A 16,185-nucleotide genomic window follows, 5' to 3' on the forward strand; every position below is an offset into this window, starting at 1 on the left:
CAGTCATTTTGATCATATATAATGGGAAATAGTGATTACATCTCACTCTTCTCAATGCCGTCCAAGTTCTTCCTTCTCCAGACTAAGCGGTCCCAGATAAGTAACATGTCGTTAAGGAGAAAGAGGCAGAAAGAGAGAGACAGAGAGAGAGAGAGGTGGCAGATAGCTTTTTGGTGAGGCCTTCACAGTTCCAGGGTCTACTCTACTCCTCAGCAAGGCAGAGTCACACATTCCAGTTCACTAGACCCTTGAGTCCCTGGGCCATTCAGAGAGAGGGCTAAGTATACCAAGATGAAGGTAGGGAGAGAGACAGCTCCATAGCCTCTGCAGCCTCTTGGCTCAGGCAGACCGGCTTCCCGAATGTCGGTTCCCCCCTTTCCAGTTGTATGCCCCTAGGCAAGCTCTGTGATTTCTTGGATTCTCAGTTTCTTCTTCTGAAAAATGTGGATATACCATTTACCTCCGAGCTCTTGTGAGGATTGAGAGAGGTCATGAATACATAGTTCCGAGCGTATTGCTGGCACATACTAGAGGACACAATTCCTGTCCGGTTCCTGCTCCTGTCCTTCCAGGAACTGTCTGCTCTGGAGCAAGGTGTCTGAGAACTGAGTGGACTCTGGAACAACTGCCCTCTGCCATAGTTGAGAAGGGTCTTCGTGCCCCGACTGCGAACTGGTCACAGTGAAGCTCTGTTTGGAAGGGCAGGGCTGGTTTAGGAGACCAAACGGAGAGTGAGCAGGGGAGGGGAAAGCAAGAAGGATGAGCGGAGGAGGAGCAGGCACTAAGACGGAGGAAGGGAAGACCACGCCAGAGGAGATGGTGCCAGATGGGCAGGGCACTGCAGGGGCCTTGGGAAATGTAGCTGAAGGTTGTGGGGACATGCTGGAGGTCCAAGGGGCAAAGCAGAAGCTCTGGGAACAGAGCGAGCCAGGAGGAGAAAGGCCCACGGAGGGCTGGGGTCAGTCAGGTGGCCTCTCGCCCCTGTTTCTGACCTTTGACCCCTATCTCCCCCCACTGCCACCCAGCGGAGCTGGAGAAGCAGAAAGGCATGATGCGGCCAAACGCTTCGCAGCCCGGAGGCACCAAGGACTCGGTGAACGGCACGCTGGCCCGAAGCAGCCTGGAGGACACCTACGGGGCAGGCGACGGGCTCAAACGGGGCGCGCTCAGCAGTTCCCTGCGAGACCTCTCGGATGCAGGCAAGTGTTCTGGGCCCCCGCCCTGGCTGGGGAGACAGGGGGCCCTGTGTCCTCTTTGCCTCCTTCCACTGACCAGCAGCCTTCCCTGCACCCGCCACACATGCTTGCCCCTGCCTTCCTCCAGAGCCCTGGGCGCTGGGCTGCAGGGGCCTGGGAGCCAGGTCAGAACAGGAGGAGCCCAGGGTTTGGGCCAGGAGTGTGAAAGTGGGTCCGCAGTCTGAGCTCATCTCTGCTGCTCCCCTCTCCTCCTCTTTCCTCTTCTGTTTCTCCAGCACCACCTCTCCTCCTTCTCCATCTCTTCCTCCTTTTGTTCCTCCTTCTCCACCTCTCCTCTTCTCCACCCCCCATCTTCAACAGGGGGGGGTAGGGAAGGGAATAAGGGTGTCTGTCCCTGGGAGTGGCCCAGGCCGGGGGCCCAGCTCTGGAGCCCAGCAGAGTGGGGAGGGGGCTGCCACTCTGACGCTGGGCTCCTTGCTTGTGGGTGCAGGGAAGCGGGGGCGGCGTAACAGCGTGGGATCGCTGGACAGCACCATCGAAGTAAGTGCCAGCTCCTGCCCAACTCATCCTGTGCATGAGCCCTGCCCTGCCGTGGACCCCGGAGGAGGGGTCCTGCTCCCCCCTTCCCTGTGGGAACCCTGCAGCTCCCTCTCCCAGCCAAGCGCTCTCTCCATCTGTCCTCAGCTCTGCCTGTCCTCGCTCTGCCTGTCTCTCAGTCTGTCTTCCACTCTCTCGAGCCCCCTCTCAACTCCTGGGCCGACTCTGAGTAGTGAGGCCCTTGGAGTTGAGCCACCAGGAGCTCTTACCTCCAAGTCCTGCTCTTGGAGCCTGAGCGAATCACTCTGTCTGTCTGGGCCTGACATTCTCTCTGCCTGCAAAATGGGGAGGAGGAGGAGGGAGCGCTAATCCTCCTCCCCCAGCTGAGGCTCAGATGAGATAGTAGAAGTGACAGCAGAGCTCTGCAAGCTGGGGAGCTTCGTGTACAAGTACAGGACTGTGACTCGGTTCTCACGATGCTGTGCCGGTTCCTGTCTCCCCAGCTGCCGTCCTCAGGGTGCAGGGGGCGTTTAGGGTTGGGGATTTAGGACGTCCACACTGGCCTGACTTCAGCCCTCCCCCTTCCAGGGGTCCGTTATTAGCAGTCCACGCCCTCACCAGAGGATGCCACCTCCGCCCCCACCCCCGCCGCCAGAGGAGTACAAGAGCCAGAGGCCCATCTCCAACTCCTCATCCTTCCTTGGGTCCCTATTTGGAAGCAAGCGGGGCAAGGGGCCCTTCCAGATGCCACCACCAACAACAGGCCAGGCCTCTGCCTCCTCTTCATCTGCTTCTTCCACCCACCACCACCACCACCACCACCACCACCATGGTCACAGCCACGGTGGCCTGGGGGTGCTGCCCGATGGGCAGTCCAAGCTCCAGGCCCTGCATGCCCAGTATTGCCAAGGACCAGGCCCTGCCCCGCCACCCTACCTCCCACCCCAGCAGCCATCTCTCCCCCCACCTCCTCAGCAGCCCCCACCCCTGCCTCAACTGGGCTCCATTCCACCACCTCCCGCCTCAGCCCCACCTGTGGGGCCACATCGCCACTTCCACACCCATGGCCCACTTCCAGGCCCCCAGCACTATACTTTGGGCCGGCCAGGCAGAGCTCCCAGACGGGGGGCTGGAGGACACCCTCAGTTTGTGCCACATGGCCGCCACCCCCTGCACCAGCCCACATCCCCATTGCCCCTGTACAGTCCTGCTCCCCAGCACCCTCCAGCTCACAAACAAGGTCCCAAGCACTTCATCTTCAGCCACCACCCACAGATGATGCCAGCAGCGGGGGCCTCTGGAGGCCCAGGATCTCGGCCACCAGGGGGCTCCTACTCCCACCCCCACCATCCTCAGTCACCATTGTCACCGCACTCACCCATTCCACCACACCCCTCCTACCCACCTCTGCCCCCACCCTCCCCCCACACCCCGCACTCACCCCTGCCGCCCACCTCTCCCCACGGCCCACTGCACGCCTCTGGGCCCGCCGGAACGGCCAACCCACCCACTGCAAACCCTAAGGCCAAGCCAAGTCGGATCAGCACCGTGGTCTGATGAATGAAGACAGTGAGCTGAGGCCTAGAGAGGTCTGGGAAATCCACAGGAGAGGGGCCTTGCACCATCTCTGCTTCCTCAGTTTTTCCAAAATATATATACACATACAAATATCCGCCTTCCCACTTCCTCCCTGCCTCAGGACCCCTCCTCTAAACCCAACAGTTGCCATGGGGTTTCCTTCCAGATTCGAGGATCCTTGACACTTGAAGCCTGGACACAGGGCTCGAGCCCTGGGGAGTGGTGAGGACCTTTTGGAGATCCTCCTCTTTTTCCTTTCTTCATCCTCTCCCCCCACACCCTAGGTCTACGGGGTAGCCTCAGACCTCCGCGCCAGTGTGAGCTTCCTGTCAGCTCTGGCTGGTAGGGAAGGGCAGGTATCAAATGGAGTGAAGGCAAAGGCTTCCCGAGGGCGCCTCTGGCCATGTGGGGCTTAAGAGGGAGCTCTGTAGAGTTGTGGCCAAACCTTAGGGCTCGGCCTTCTCTCTGATCTCAGGGTCTGGCTACACACTTCCACGTGTCTCTCCGCCAGCCGGAGGACGTAGACTGTTCGTGCATTATGTGGGTGGGCCCCACTTATGCTGCCCCCCAGATGGGGGCAGTGTTTCCTCTTCGGAGCCAGTCTGTGCCCTAGCCCAGACCTCTTCAGCTGCAGGACCTTGCATCTCTTGGCAACGTTCTTATTCTCATCAAAGTCCACGCAGGTTTGGTGGGGGGGGCTCAGGTCTGGGATGAGAAGGGCACTGCCCTCCTTCACCCATATTGCATGCCCCCCATTCCCTTATACCTGCCCCACTTACAACCGAAGGCGATGCACTTTACAGATATCACCCACACACACTTCACTGGGGCAGGGCACCCAGCATCAGCCCTGAGGTGAGAGGCTCCCAAAGGGTCACCATGAACCCACGATGCCCCTCCCGAGGTAGAGATTGAAGCCATTAGAGTGGGGGCTGGGAGCCAGGATGCCTGAATCCTTCTGTCCATCAGAATCTCCGCTGCCTCTCCAGCCCCTTTACAGCCCTGTTTATTTATTATAAATATATTTTTTACAAACCCCAGCTCCTCTTCTTGCCCCACGTATCCAGCTCCTTTCTCAGTTCCTGCCTCCTTCTCCCTCTCCACCATGGATTACAGTAGAAACTGACAGACACTGGCCGTATGAAGGGCCAGGGACTGTGGGGCCTGGGGGCAGGGGAGGGCAGCAGCGGGAGGGGCTGTGTCGAGAGGAGCTGGGGTTCAGGCATTGTCTTTTTTCCTCCATGTATATAAGAATGTATATTTGATGCCTCATAAAAGACCTTGTGCTCACCTCCCGCCTCTGCCTCCTCCTTATGCCCCCCGCCGACGTGGTGGAGCCTGTGGAGAGAGAGGCCCTTAGCCCCGGGAGGGGAGGCACTAACGGGAGAAGCTCAGGTAGCTGGACTGGTGGAATGCTTTGGGGTGAGGGAGGTTTTTCTATCATTTTATTAACAGTCTGCATGAAAGAGTGTGGAGGCTCTGGGCTGTGGGTTTTTCCTTGCTAGGTATGTGCACTTGGGAAAGATACCCTCTCTGAGTTTGGTGTCTCAGTTTAAAACTTGGGGTGATGAACCGTTGCCACACAGAAGTAACAAACATCAAACAGACAGTGTGGAGTAGGCGCTCAGCAAGGTAGTTCCCTTCTCTTCTGTTCACAGGCTGGGTACTTTCTTCTACTCTTATGGCATCTATACTTCCCCTTCCTGTGGCTGGCCTGGCTTTGCCCTGGAGTCCTCTCCCCTCTCCATAGCTGGCTATATTTCTGTCCTTGGGGGGAGGGGACTGGGCCAGAAAGCCAGGGACTAGGTACATTATAAGAGCTCTGTGTGGCCCTGGCCGGTTGGCTCAGCGGTAGAGCGTCGGCCTGGCGTGCGGGGGACCCGGGTTCGATTCCCGGCCAGGGCACATAGGAGAAGCACCCATTTGCTTCTCCACCCCCCCCCCCCTTCCTCTCTGTCTCTCTCTTCCCCTCCCGCAGCCAAGGCTCCATTGGAGCAAAGATGGCCTGGGCGCTGGGGATGGCTCCTTGGTCTCTGCCCCAGGCGCTAGAGTGGCTCTGGTCGCGGCAGAGCAACGCCCCGGAGGGGCAGAGCATCGCCCCCTGGTGGGCAGAGCGTCGCCCCTGGTGGGCGTGCCGGGTGGATCCCGGTCGGGCGCATGCGGGAGTCTGTCTGACTGTCTCTCCCCATTTCCAGCTTCAAAAAAAAAGCTCTGTGTATAGTATTAGAAAGTTGGATAACAAACAGCTGAACTCCCTTTAGTTTACAGAGGAAGGGACAGGCCCAGACAAGAGAAGGATCTTTCCCAAGGCCACAGAGCGAGCCTGGATGGGGGTTTCTGACTTCTAGGCTAGGTCCCTTTCCAGTCACACAAACAGCTTCCCTATGAAGTGGAAATGTTTCCAGCACCACTGATTATGTCCTAGGCCTTGGAAGAACCAAGAGGAATGGGGCAAAGCAATCACTCTTGGCTAAGGTCAGCAGGGCCCCTGGAAGCAGCAGTCAAGATTTTTAGTGCTTTTTAAGAGTCTCGAATGGCTTTTGAAAGGGCATGCTTTGGATGGCCCTACTCTTTAGCATCTTGAACCAATGTTTGTTTCCTTCCTCATAGACACATTTGAGCAAAAGCATCAGCTGGGGCCAGCTAAGCATTTAATGCCTCCTTGAGGACCAGACCTAAGTGTTTGAAGAGGTTAGACCCAGAGAATCAGGAATTAAGTCCAATCAGCACTTTTTTGTTTCTTCCCTGGTAGACCAAGCTTCACTGTCTTAAGTTGCCACTTCTTCCACCTTCAGTTTGATGCTGGTTTTGTCTTCCCAAAGCTCAATTCTAGCACTCAAATCCTGGCTCAGTCACAGACTTGATTGTGTTGCCTTTAGCAAGTTACCTAGCCCCTCAAAGCTTGGTCTTTCACCTGTAAAATAAGGATAATAATCTTGTAGGACAACTGTTAATACACACTTGTGAGTAGAATGCCTCCTTCCTGCCAGACACACAATGAGCTGTTTTCGGCCACCTACAGAAAGAAGTGTAAACTCCTTGTCTTGACATTGGGGGTTCTCGACCATGTGGCCCCAGCTGATTTCTTGTAGTCCTAACTCATTTTATGCCCACATGTCGGACTTCCATTCACTGTTCCCTGAAAAAGCCTGTGTGTAATTTCCAAACTCAGTATAGTTGAGCCTTGTTCGTTTGTTTGTTTGTTTATTCATTTTAGAGAGGAGAGGGAGAGACAGAGAGAGAGGGAGAGAGGAGAGACAGAGAGAGAGAAGGGGGGAGGAGCAGGAAGCATCAACTCCCATATGTGCCTTGACCAGGCAAGCCCAGGATTTCGAACCGGCGACCTCAGCATTTCCAGGTTGACGCTTTATCCCACTGCTCCACCACAGGTCAGGCTACAGTTGAGCCTTGAACAGCACGGGTTTAACTGCATGGGTCCACTTATATGCAAATTTCTGATCTGCAGTAGGTCAGCACCCTTACCCCTGTCCCTCATATTGTTCAAGCGTCAACTGTATTTTACCTGTGCCTTCCCCTGCCAGATAGGTTATCTATCCTCAACATCCTTGATGAAGGTTTTCTCACTCTTGTGAGATGGGCTTAAAGCAGTGGTTCCCAACCTTTTTTGGGCCACGGACCGGTTTAATATCAGAAAATATTTTCACGGACCGGCCTTTAGGGTGGGACGGACAAACGTATCACGTGACCAAGACAAGCGTCAAGAGTGAGTCTTAGATGGATGTAACAGAGGGAATCTGGTCATTTTTTTTAAAATAAAACATCGTTCAGACTTAAATATAAATAAAACGGAAATAATGTAAATTATTTATTCTTTCTCTGTGGACTGGTACCAAATGGCCCACAGACCAGTACTGGTCCGCGGCTCGGGGGTTGGGGACCACTGGCTTAAAGGACCCATCCCTCACACAATGTGCCCTTGGTCACATTTTCTGAGATCCCTCACATCATTATCTCCCCCACTAGGCTATATAAGTGGCTCAAGGGTGACACTGGTCTGAATCATTTCTGTCCAGAGTATTGCCCGGCATAGTGCTTAGTACAGCACAAATGACACTAAAATTTGGCTAATTTGAATGAATGAATGAATGAGTAGTTCTTTCTAATTTATCTTTGGTTGACTTAACTGATACTCCTGTATACCAACATTTTGGGACCCTTTGGAACATCCTCATGCTTCCTTCAGCTTTCTTCCTCCCCTCCTCATTGCAGTCCTAGCACTGGGCTATCCCTGCCTCGCCTTCCCCCTCTCCCTGGGAAGCTCATTCCTCAGACTGTGGAGGGGTAGTTCAGCTCCTCCCTTGATTTCTTTGAGTACCTGAAGTCAAGAAGCCCATTGGCTGTCCTCATATCAAAGGGTTTACTGCCAATCTCTTTAGGGATGTGGACGGGGAGGGACAACACATAACAAAGAACAAAGGTCTTAGAATATCAGAGTTCTTACCTTTGTTCCAGACCAGTGCTGTTCAATAGGTCTTTCTGTGATGGTGGAGATGTTCATGTAACTGTACTGTTTAATACGGTAACCCTTAGTCACAGGTGGCTACTTGAAATGTGGTTAGTGCCATTGAGGAAGCAAAGTTTTACCTTTAAATTTAAATAGCCACACATGGACAGCTTAGTGATGCTATGCCAATACACTATAATAAGTACAGGCCCAGAAATAAGCACAGCATGCTTGGGGGCACAAAGAAGGGGGAAACTCAAATTGGAGTGGGGTGGGTTAGGTCAGGGAATTGTTTGTTTGTTTGTTTGTTTGTTTGTTAGCAAGTGAGCTAGAGAGGAAGACTGACAGGGACAGACAGAAAGGGTGAGAGATTAGAAGCATCAACTCATAATTGTGGCACTTTAGTTGTTCATTGATTACTTTCTCATACATGGCTTGATCAGGGTGGCGGGCTCCAGCCGAGCCAGTGACCTCTTGTGCAAGTCAGGGACCTTGGGCTTCAAGCCAACAATCATGGGGTCTATGATCCCATGCTCAAGCCGGTGACCCTGCACTCAAGCTGGCAACCTCAGGGCTTCGAACCTGAGTCCTCTGCGTCCCAGTCTGATGCTCTGTCCACTGTGCCACCGCCTGGTCAGGTTAATATCATTCTTTATTTTGGTGTTTAAATGCTCCACATTTGACCATCCAGAGGTGCTCCAAGCTGATTACTGTGCTCTTTTTGGCAGGACCCAGTTTTTCTCTGAACACTTGCTTTTCTGTTGGCACCACAAGATGTTCCAGTCTCATCTTGTTGTTTCCCTGCCCAAGCCCTGGCATCAGCCATTTTTTCCAAGAAGTCCTTGTTCTTTTAGATTGAGAATAGCATTTGCGAACCAAGATTTGGGCACTACGTGTTATAGCTGATTTAAAAGTTTGCTTTTTCATTTGAAAAAAGTGAGAATCTATTGATGATTTTCTAACTCCATCATTCCTTTAAGAAAGAGCTTTTCCCTCATTTTATTTATTTATATCAGTGTGGCATTATGGATTTTAATTTTGTTCCACTATTACAATTCATTTAAAATTATCATTATTTTGAATATATCTTTTTCTTGTTATATGTATATATTAAGCACATAATATGCATCTATATTCCCCTCCTCTTTTTCTCTCTCCATATATATGCAATCATGAGTTCACACAGATACCCTGATATCTTTTTTTTTTTTTTTTTTTTTTTTTTTTTTTTGTATTTTTCTGAAGCTGGAAACGGGGAGAGACAGTCAGACAGACTCCCGCATGCGCCCGACCGGGATCCACCCGGCACGCCCACCAGGGGGCGATGCTCTGCCCCTCTGGGGCGTCCCTCTGCCGCGACCAGAGCCACTCTAGCGCCTGGGGCAGAGGCCAAGGAGCCATCCCCTGTGCCCGGGCCATCTTTGCTCCAATGGAGCCTCGGCTGCGGGAGGGGAAGAGAGAGACAGAGAGGAAGGAGGGGGTGGGAGTGGAGAAGCAAATGGGCGCTTACTCCTACGTGCCCTGGCCAGGAATCGAACCCGGGTCCCCTGCACGCCAGGCCGACACTCTACCGCTGAGCCAACCGGCCAGGGCCGATACCCTGATATCTTGAGGAGGCTCTTTTAATACAGGCTAGATGATTCTCACAGGGGAAGAAGATTAGAAAATGGCATGGCAGGAGGAAATGGATTCTAGAACTCTTAGGAGTCAGAACTCATAGCTCACACCTACTTCAGAACTGGAAGATACCCTATTTAAAAATCAAAAAAGTAAGACTTAAAGTCACACTCATCCAGTTCATCCAGAAAACACGAATGGGGTGAGTGTGGTCAAGAGTCCACTGAGCCTTAATTATAGCTCTGCAGCAGCTTCATGCCAGCCCCTCTCTCCTGGGGGGAGGTGTCCAGCCCCCAGTTTAAGGTGAGCTCCTTGGTGCTTCCTAGTTCTTAACCCTGCAGTGCCCCAACTTGGGTTGGTCCTCAGCAAGACCTAAGGCTTGGAAAAGGAACGCATTTCCTGAGCACCTTACTGTCGGGGGGGGGGGGGTAGGCACCATCTGAGACTTTTACAGACAGAATTGTATAGCAGTATAGCAGTCAGATAGACTTGGGTTTGAATTTGGGCTTTACTGCTTAGTAGCCATGTGACTTGGGTAAGTTTATACCCCAGAGCTCCAGGCTCCTTATCTGTAAAACGCGGATAACAGCACCTGGCCATTGATGAATAACAGTAATCATTACCTCTAATCATAACTACCCTGTGAGGAAGGGATTATGGTGCCTCACTGGATAAATGAGAAAATCAAGGTTCAGGGAGATGAGGTACTCCCTGGCCGATCTCAGTGGGTGAATGTCAGCTTCAGGAAAGCAGAGACCACGACTATCCTGGTCACCATTACATTCCCAGGGCCCAGAAAAATGTCTGGTGCATAGTAGGAATTTAATAAATATTTGTGAATGAATGAATTGGATCAAACCTGGTCTCCCAACTCCTGATTCATGCTCTTTGTCCTTCACTGAGCTGCCTCCACATGGAAAGGTTGAACTTCCTTCAGCCTAGATTTTGGCATATTCTCCCATCTTCCTCATTCTCTTCACTCTTCTGCCCAGTTCTATTCCTGGTGAGAGCAAATGACAGGAAGAGCATTTGGCCAATAGTCAGCACTTCCTATGTAACAACGAACAAATTTTTTCAATCTTTCTGGAACATGGTTCTTCATCTACAAAATGGGTAAATTGACCTACATCTTTCCCAAGTTCGTTGCAAAGATTAGAGGAAATAGTTGGTATGAAAGAGCTATGTCGGCTGTTCGATGTTTACTCATATGAGAGGCTAGTAATTTTGCTGTTATTAGTATCACCTCACCGAGCTTTTGTTTCCCATTCAGACAGTTGTTCACTTGGGTCATTCACCTGTGTTTCTGGTGGAAAGAGGCTGAGGTTCTCCTGACACCTAGAAAACTAGAAAGATGCCACTTACTATTTGTATTACTTGGGACAAGTTTCTTCACAAGCCAAGTGAAAATCAAGATTTCAAACATTCAAGGTAATATAAAGATTCAGGTGATAAAAAGTATAAAATCACTAGGCACAATGCCTGGAACAAAAGAGATCCTTAATGAGATTTGACATATTGGTTGTTGACTCTCAGAAATAAAAATAACAGTTAACAGATACCAAGGGCCTTCTATGTGCCAAGTACAGTACAACAGTCCTGCAAGGTAGGTATTATAAGATCCATGTTTCAGAAGTTAGGATTTGCCCAAAGTTACATAATTAGAAGATGGCAGAGAGTTAGTGGGGCTAGAAGTTGGACCTGTTTGACCCCGGAGTGTGAGCTCCTGCAGGTAGGCTGCCCTTAGCTCAGTCCTGAAGAATGCAGAATGATGTACCTAACTGGAACATGGTATGTGATTAGGAACAACTAACTAAATGAAGGAATGCCATTCCCTATCCCTCTCAAACATATTCAAGCATATAGCAGGTGCTTTATACAGTATACACAGAAAGTGTTTGCAAAGAATTTATATTATTTTCAGTCAATATACACTAAAGCTGCTCAGAAGTATACATTCATTTTTCTTTCATTTATTCAACATTAATTTACTGCTTGCTATGCTAAGTGTTAAGGATCTGTAAGGCCACTGCCTTAAGGAATTCAATCTGATGGGGCAATGCAAACAAGCACTTAATCAGCATGTATACAAGTACTCTAATATGCGCACAGCAGGTGTTCAAACTGTATGCAGTAAGCCCACCATTGTTGACTAACAAAGATGATCCTCAAATGCAGCAGATGCCTAACATATGGGCAAAGTACTGGTTTGATACTCATTTGAAGTAGTTGCAATAAGCCTATTCAGAAAACTGCTCAGTGAACATGTACACAATAGGAGTAGATGTACACAGAGTAGGTATTCAAATGCATATGACAGGGGCTATACACTATAAATACAACCCACTTTTACAGATTTTTGATAAGTACACTGTAAGCTCACAAATACAGTGTTTCATATGGGAGGGACTGATAGGTGACAGATAAATAAACTGTTGCTAAATATCCAATAGTTAAAATACATATATACACTCAGGCTTATTTTGTAGGAGTACATGCCACAAATATGCACACAATAAAAGCACACACAGAACAGTCGAAAAGTGTTCATTAAAATGCGGACTTACAACTCTTTGTGGGTAAGAATGAAAGCCCCATCTTTGAGAGGCTTCTATGCATAACTGTGGATGAAATAAATATTTTTTCATTTTATTTGTTATATACTTTTTCCTTTTTATTGAATTTATGGGGTGACACAATAAAAAATTACAGATTTTAGATGCACAATTCTAGAACACATCCTCTGTACACTGTATTGTGTGTTCACCACCCCATCAAGTCTGCGTTCAAAATAAACATTTTCTTCCTTTTATTGGGTCCCAGGATTCTAAAAATCCATAATCCCTGGGAATGAGCAGCCTCCTGCCTTCCTTCTCTCAAAGCTCCAGAGGTGTTAGCACCTAGACCTGGAAACTCCATCTCCCTAAAACCCGCGGGATAACAGAAGTGGCCGCTCGCAATGGCCTACAACGAAAAGACCCGGGAGAAGAGAATGTTAAGGCGGGGCTCCCGCCAGGGCTGAGGTCATCGAGAAGGAGGGGTGCCAGTTTCAGCATACCGCCCACCAACCCCTGCTTCTCTTCCGGTCTGTCTTCATAGCGCGCATGCGCACCACTGGCCTTTAAACGTGCACCGCTGGTTCATCCGGAAAAAAGGATCCGGCAGTTTAATTACAATTTTGCTCCTCCGCAGCTGAGGGGAACTATTTGACCTCAGTCTGAGAGCCACTTTTGAGTTCCCTCTTCTAAATAGGGAGCCTACGCCTACCGATTCTGCTCGGTCTTCACGGGGTGAAGGCCTTCTTGGGCTTGGCCTCACACAAGATATATGAGGCTTGGAGGGACACCCCGCGGAGGGATCCGGTTTGTTGTGGTGTGGGAAGGGGGAGGACGCTGACAAACCAAGATGGCGGCGGCTGCGATGAAGGCCGCGGCGGCTGGGAAATAACTGTGGTGGTGAAGGCTGCAGGAGTTGGGGGGCAGCGGCAGAGTTTGGAAGGAACGGAGCAGGACTAAGAGGCGGCAGCAGTAGCGTCATCCTGTGTCTCTCAGAGCGCGGCACTCCACACGTCCCCTTAGCCCTCCGCGGGCGGCGGCCGTCCCGCTTAGGGCCTAGTCTCCGAGCAGTCCCTCGGTTTCGTACAGCGGCATCCGCCATGAGTCCTTAAGGGCTGTCCGAGTCCTCCAGTCCTAGGGTCCACCATGGAGCCGGGGTCTGACGACTTCCTACCGCCTCCGGAGTGCCCTGTGTTCGAACCTAGCTGGGCCGAGTTCCGAGACCCTCTTGGCTACATCGCGAAAATCCGGCCCATCGCCGAGAAGTCCGGGATTTGCAAGATCCGCCCACCCGCGGTAAGGCCCGGGGCCGGCGAGGCCGGGGATGAGAAACTAGGGTAGCCGGCGGGGGAGTCTTGGGCTCCGGGCAGCTCTAGATGTGGAGAAATGGGGTGACTGGGACCGCTGTAGATGCGGCGCGGGTCTGAGAAAGGATGCTGGGGCCAGGGGTTCTCCTGATGTGAGGCCCCCAAGTGACCTGGGTTCAGAACCCCACCCCCAATCCCACCTCGCCTTTTCGATTCACCTCTGGGAGGGATCTAGACAGGGGTGCCTACTGGGCCGGGGAGAGTTCACAGAGAGGCACATGCATATCTCTTAGTTACCCCGGACCACCCTTAAGGTTGCACTATATAAGGTCTTTCTCCCATCTACTGGCATCTTCTCTTAAGGCAGGCAGCGTGTTGTATTTGGAAGATCACATCTCTGAAGGGAGGCAGACCTGAGTTCAAAACCCCACTCTGCACCTTTCCAGCTATGTGACCTTGGACAAGTAACATAATTTTTCCAAGCCTGTGAAATGGGTCCCATTAATAGTTCTTTCAAAAATTCGATTAAAGTAGGTAGAGTCTATATGGAGTACACACTAGATAAGTGGTAATTATTGTAACTGCGAAGGTGTTTGATGTAGTCATTGGTTTGCTTCTTTGTGAGTTGACTCATATTTACTCACACCCTGCCAGGCCAGTCCTTCTATGATAATATCCTAGCTTGGTAGATCAGTTAGGAAATCAGTCTCCCAGGGAATGCTCTATCTGGCTCCCCTGAGATGGGTTCAGAGAATTGTCCCCTTTTCTTAATTGAAAACAGTATCCAGGCCTCTCCTGCACACCACCCCTTCCCAGATTTGACTTCTATGGAGAGACTTGGACCAGTCAGACTGGGGGTGTGTGTGTGTGTGTGTGTGTGTGTGTGTGTGTATGAGTCCACAGAGGATTTAACTCAGCTCTGTCCCAGGATGTAGGAGGTCCCAGAGGATAGGGTATTCTTGGACTCCCAGAAACAGAATGGAACTATGGAGGTCTGCCTCCTTTGGAACACTTGATTCCCAGAGGTCAGCGACAAAGGGCATATCTTTGCTTCTAGGCCTGGCTTCAGGCCAGAAGTCCCCCAAAGACTAGGATAGGCTGGTGTAGAAGAGAAATGAGATATGTGTGTTCAGTCACCACTGGGGATTCTAAGGGCAGGAATTGAGTTTGTCTGGCATAGGGTGTTTTTGAGTAGGTGTCTCTGGCCGAAGTGGGTTGGGAAGCCTCACTGCCACCTGAGGAGGGCACCGCAAGCCTTATTCAACTTGGTGCTTTCTGGTGCTCTGCCACAGATCTAGGCTGGTTTCAAATGGATCCTCTGGGAGGTGTTGGGTAAGCTAATTTCTTCCTTGTTGGAGCTTGGCCACAGATCTCTGAGGTATCCTAATCCATGATGAGGGAGTGGCAGTGGTTAGTGAAAGGTCAGGAAGGCTAGCCGAAAGGAGAAGCAGGATTCCTGGGCAGCTTCAAGGGGGCAGCATATGACATACGGGGTGATTGAGGCCTGAATTTCCATTTTTTTCTGTCTTGGATTTGTCTGGGCAGCCTGGCCTTATGCAGATTTTGTTACCCTTCTTTGTTGGGGAAGGAGGGCAGAAGGGGAATAGTGACATGTCCCTAGTCTGTGTGTGACATGTGGAGGGGGCATCCTTTGTTAGGCCTCTCTTCTCTACCTCAGCAGTGTGCTTCTCTTCAGTTCAGGAGACCTGACTTTCTGGTTTTGTTCTGGGTTTTTTTTCCTCATTTAAGGCTGCCCCCAGGTCCCCTTTAGGTAGCCAAGCCTTCTGGCTGGAATTTGAAGCAGTTACCCAAGTGGTGCTTGGTCCCTGGGTGGGAACCTGTGTAATGGGTGAGTGCTTGGAAACTGAGTCTTGCCTGGGGACGGGCGAATTGGGTTCTGAATTGCTAAACAGGTAACTCTGCTCACAAAAATTAGGGGATATTTCAATATGAATATGAAGAGGTAAGATATCCCCTAACTTCTGCAAACAGTGTATTACTCTTGGGGAACATGGGTTTGGAGGAGAGTGTTGGTATCCTGGAGTAGACCCAGGGGACCTTGAGAGGGTCTTGCTTCCTGCATCAGGTAGCCAACCTTTTTAGCACCATCCTGGTGATACTGACGTACTGAGTATTTGGCATACAGGAGTGTGGGACTGAAGGCAGGATGAGGGAGCTCGTAGGTCCAGGAAGAGCCAGGCAGGGAGGCTTGCTGGCCTTCCCCCCAGTTATCTGTTGCACCCACAGCTCCTGCTCTAGGATTTTGGCTCTGCCATTTCCTCCTGTCAGTTGCTTGGTGTGCTTACTGTTATCTAGAATTTGATTTAACAGGGAAAAAAGGTGCCTGGAATCTGGGATTGGAGCACCTTTCTACCTGGATTACCTGCACTGAGGGAATGTCCTGCTAATGGGAGGCAAGAGGGCATGGGAAGTTTGGGCTTGAGCCATAACATTTTAGTCTTTTCTTTTCTTTTTTTTTTTTCTTTTTTTTCTTTTTTTTTTTTTTTTGCCCCTGCTTCAGTGAGCCCTAGGTGTTTGCTAGTTGCTTGGAGAGTGGGGGGAGTATGTGTGGGTACAAGTATGAGTCCTCTGACTCCTTTTCTAGAAATGTGCATGCAGAGGAGGCCCACAGCTTTTTCTTTTCTTCTACCATCCCTCGCCCCTTCCCCCATACGTATACATGTGTACATGAACACTGATAGCCTGCAGAGAGCCTTGGGCTGGCAGTCAGAGCACATACGTTCTAGTCTTGGATCTACCATTAACTCAGTATATGGTTTTGGGTGAAGTCACATTTCTTTCCCATTAGTAAAATGAGGGCATTGGTCTAGGCTTCTCTGGGTTCTTGACACCACCCCAGCAGAGCCAGGGCTTTGGGGAGGAGAGGACTGTATGGCAGGGCACCAGGAAGAGGGCTTTCCACAGCCACTCTG

The 16,185-nt window shown here is 50.9% G+C and overlaps 2 protein-coding genes across 12 annotated transcripts in view; both read left to right on the forward strand.

Moving 5' to 3' along the window:
• Nucleotides 1–4,585, forward strand: part of IQSEC2 (IQ motif and Sec7 domain ArfGEF 2) — an 81,820-nt gene extending 77,235 nt beyond the window's left edge. For 6 of the 7 annotated variants that reach the window (XM_066356342.1, XM_066356343.1, XM_066356347.1 and 3 more), the window contains 3 exons: nt 1,026–1,199; nt 1,687–1,736; nt 2,322–4,585. In XM_066356342.1, the coding sequence (XP_066212439.1) occupies nt 1,026–1,199; nt 1,687–1,736; nt 2,322–3,290 (1,193 nt within the window). In that variant the 3' untranslated portion in view covers nt 3,291–4,585. The remainder of the gene's footprint in view (nt 1–1,025; nt 1,200–1,686; nt 1,737–2,321) is intronic. The other variant, XM_066356348.1, reaches the window with a different exon arrangement.
• Nucleotides 4,586–12,727: 8,142 nt separating this feature from the next.
• The window catches only part of KDM5C (lysine demethylase 5C), a 36,178-nt gene continuing 32,720 nt past the window's right edge, over nt 12,728–16,185 (forward strand). For 3 of the 5 annotated variants that reach the window (XM_066357532.1, XM_066357536.1, XM_066357537.1), the window contains exon 1: nt 12,731–13,241. In XM_066357532.1, the coding sequence (XP_066213629.1) occupies nt 13,092–13,241 (150 nt within the window). In that variant the 5' untranslated portion in view covers nt 12,731–13,091. Of the gene's footprint in view, nt 13,242–16,185 lie in introns of all 5 variants that reach the window. The other 2 variants (XM_066357533.1, XM_066357535.1) reach the window with 2 other exon arrangements.

Source organism: Saccopteryx leptura, chromosome X, assembly GCF_036850995.1.
Source record: "Saccopteryx leptura isolate mSacLep1 chromosome X, mSacLep1_pri_phased_curated, whole genome shotgun sequence".
NCBI lineage: Eukaryota > Metazoa > Chordata > Mammalia > Chiroptera > Emballonuridae > Saccopteryx > Saccopteryx leptura.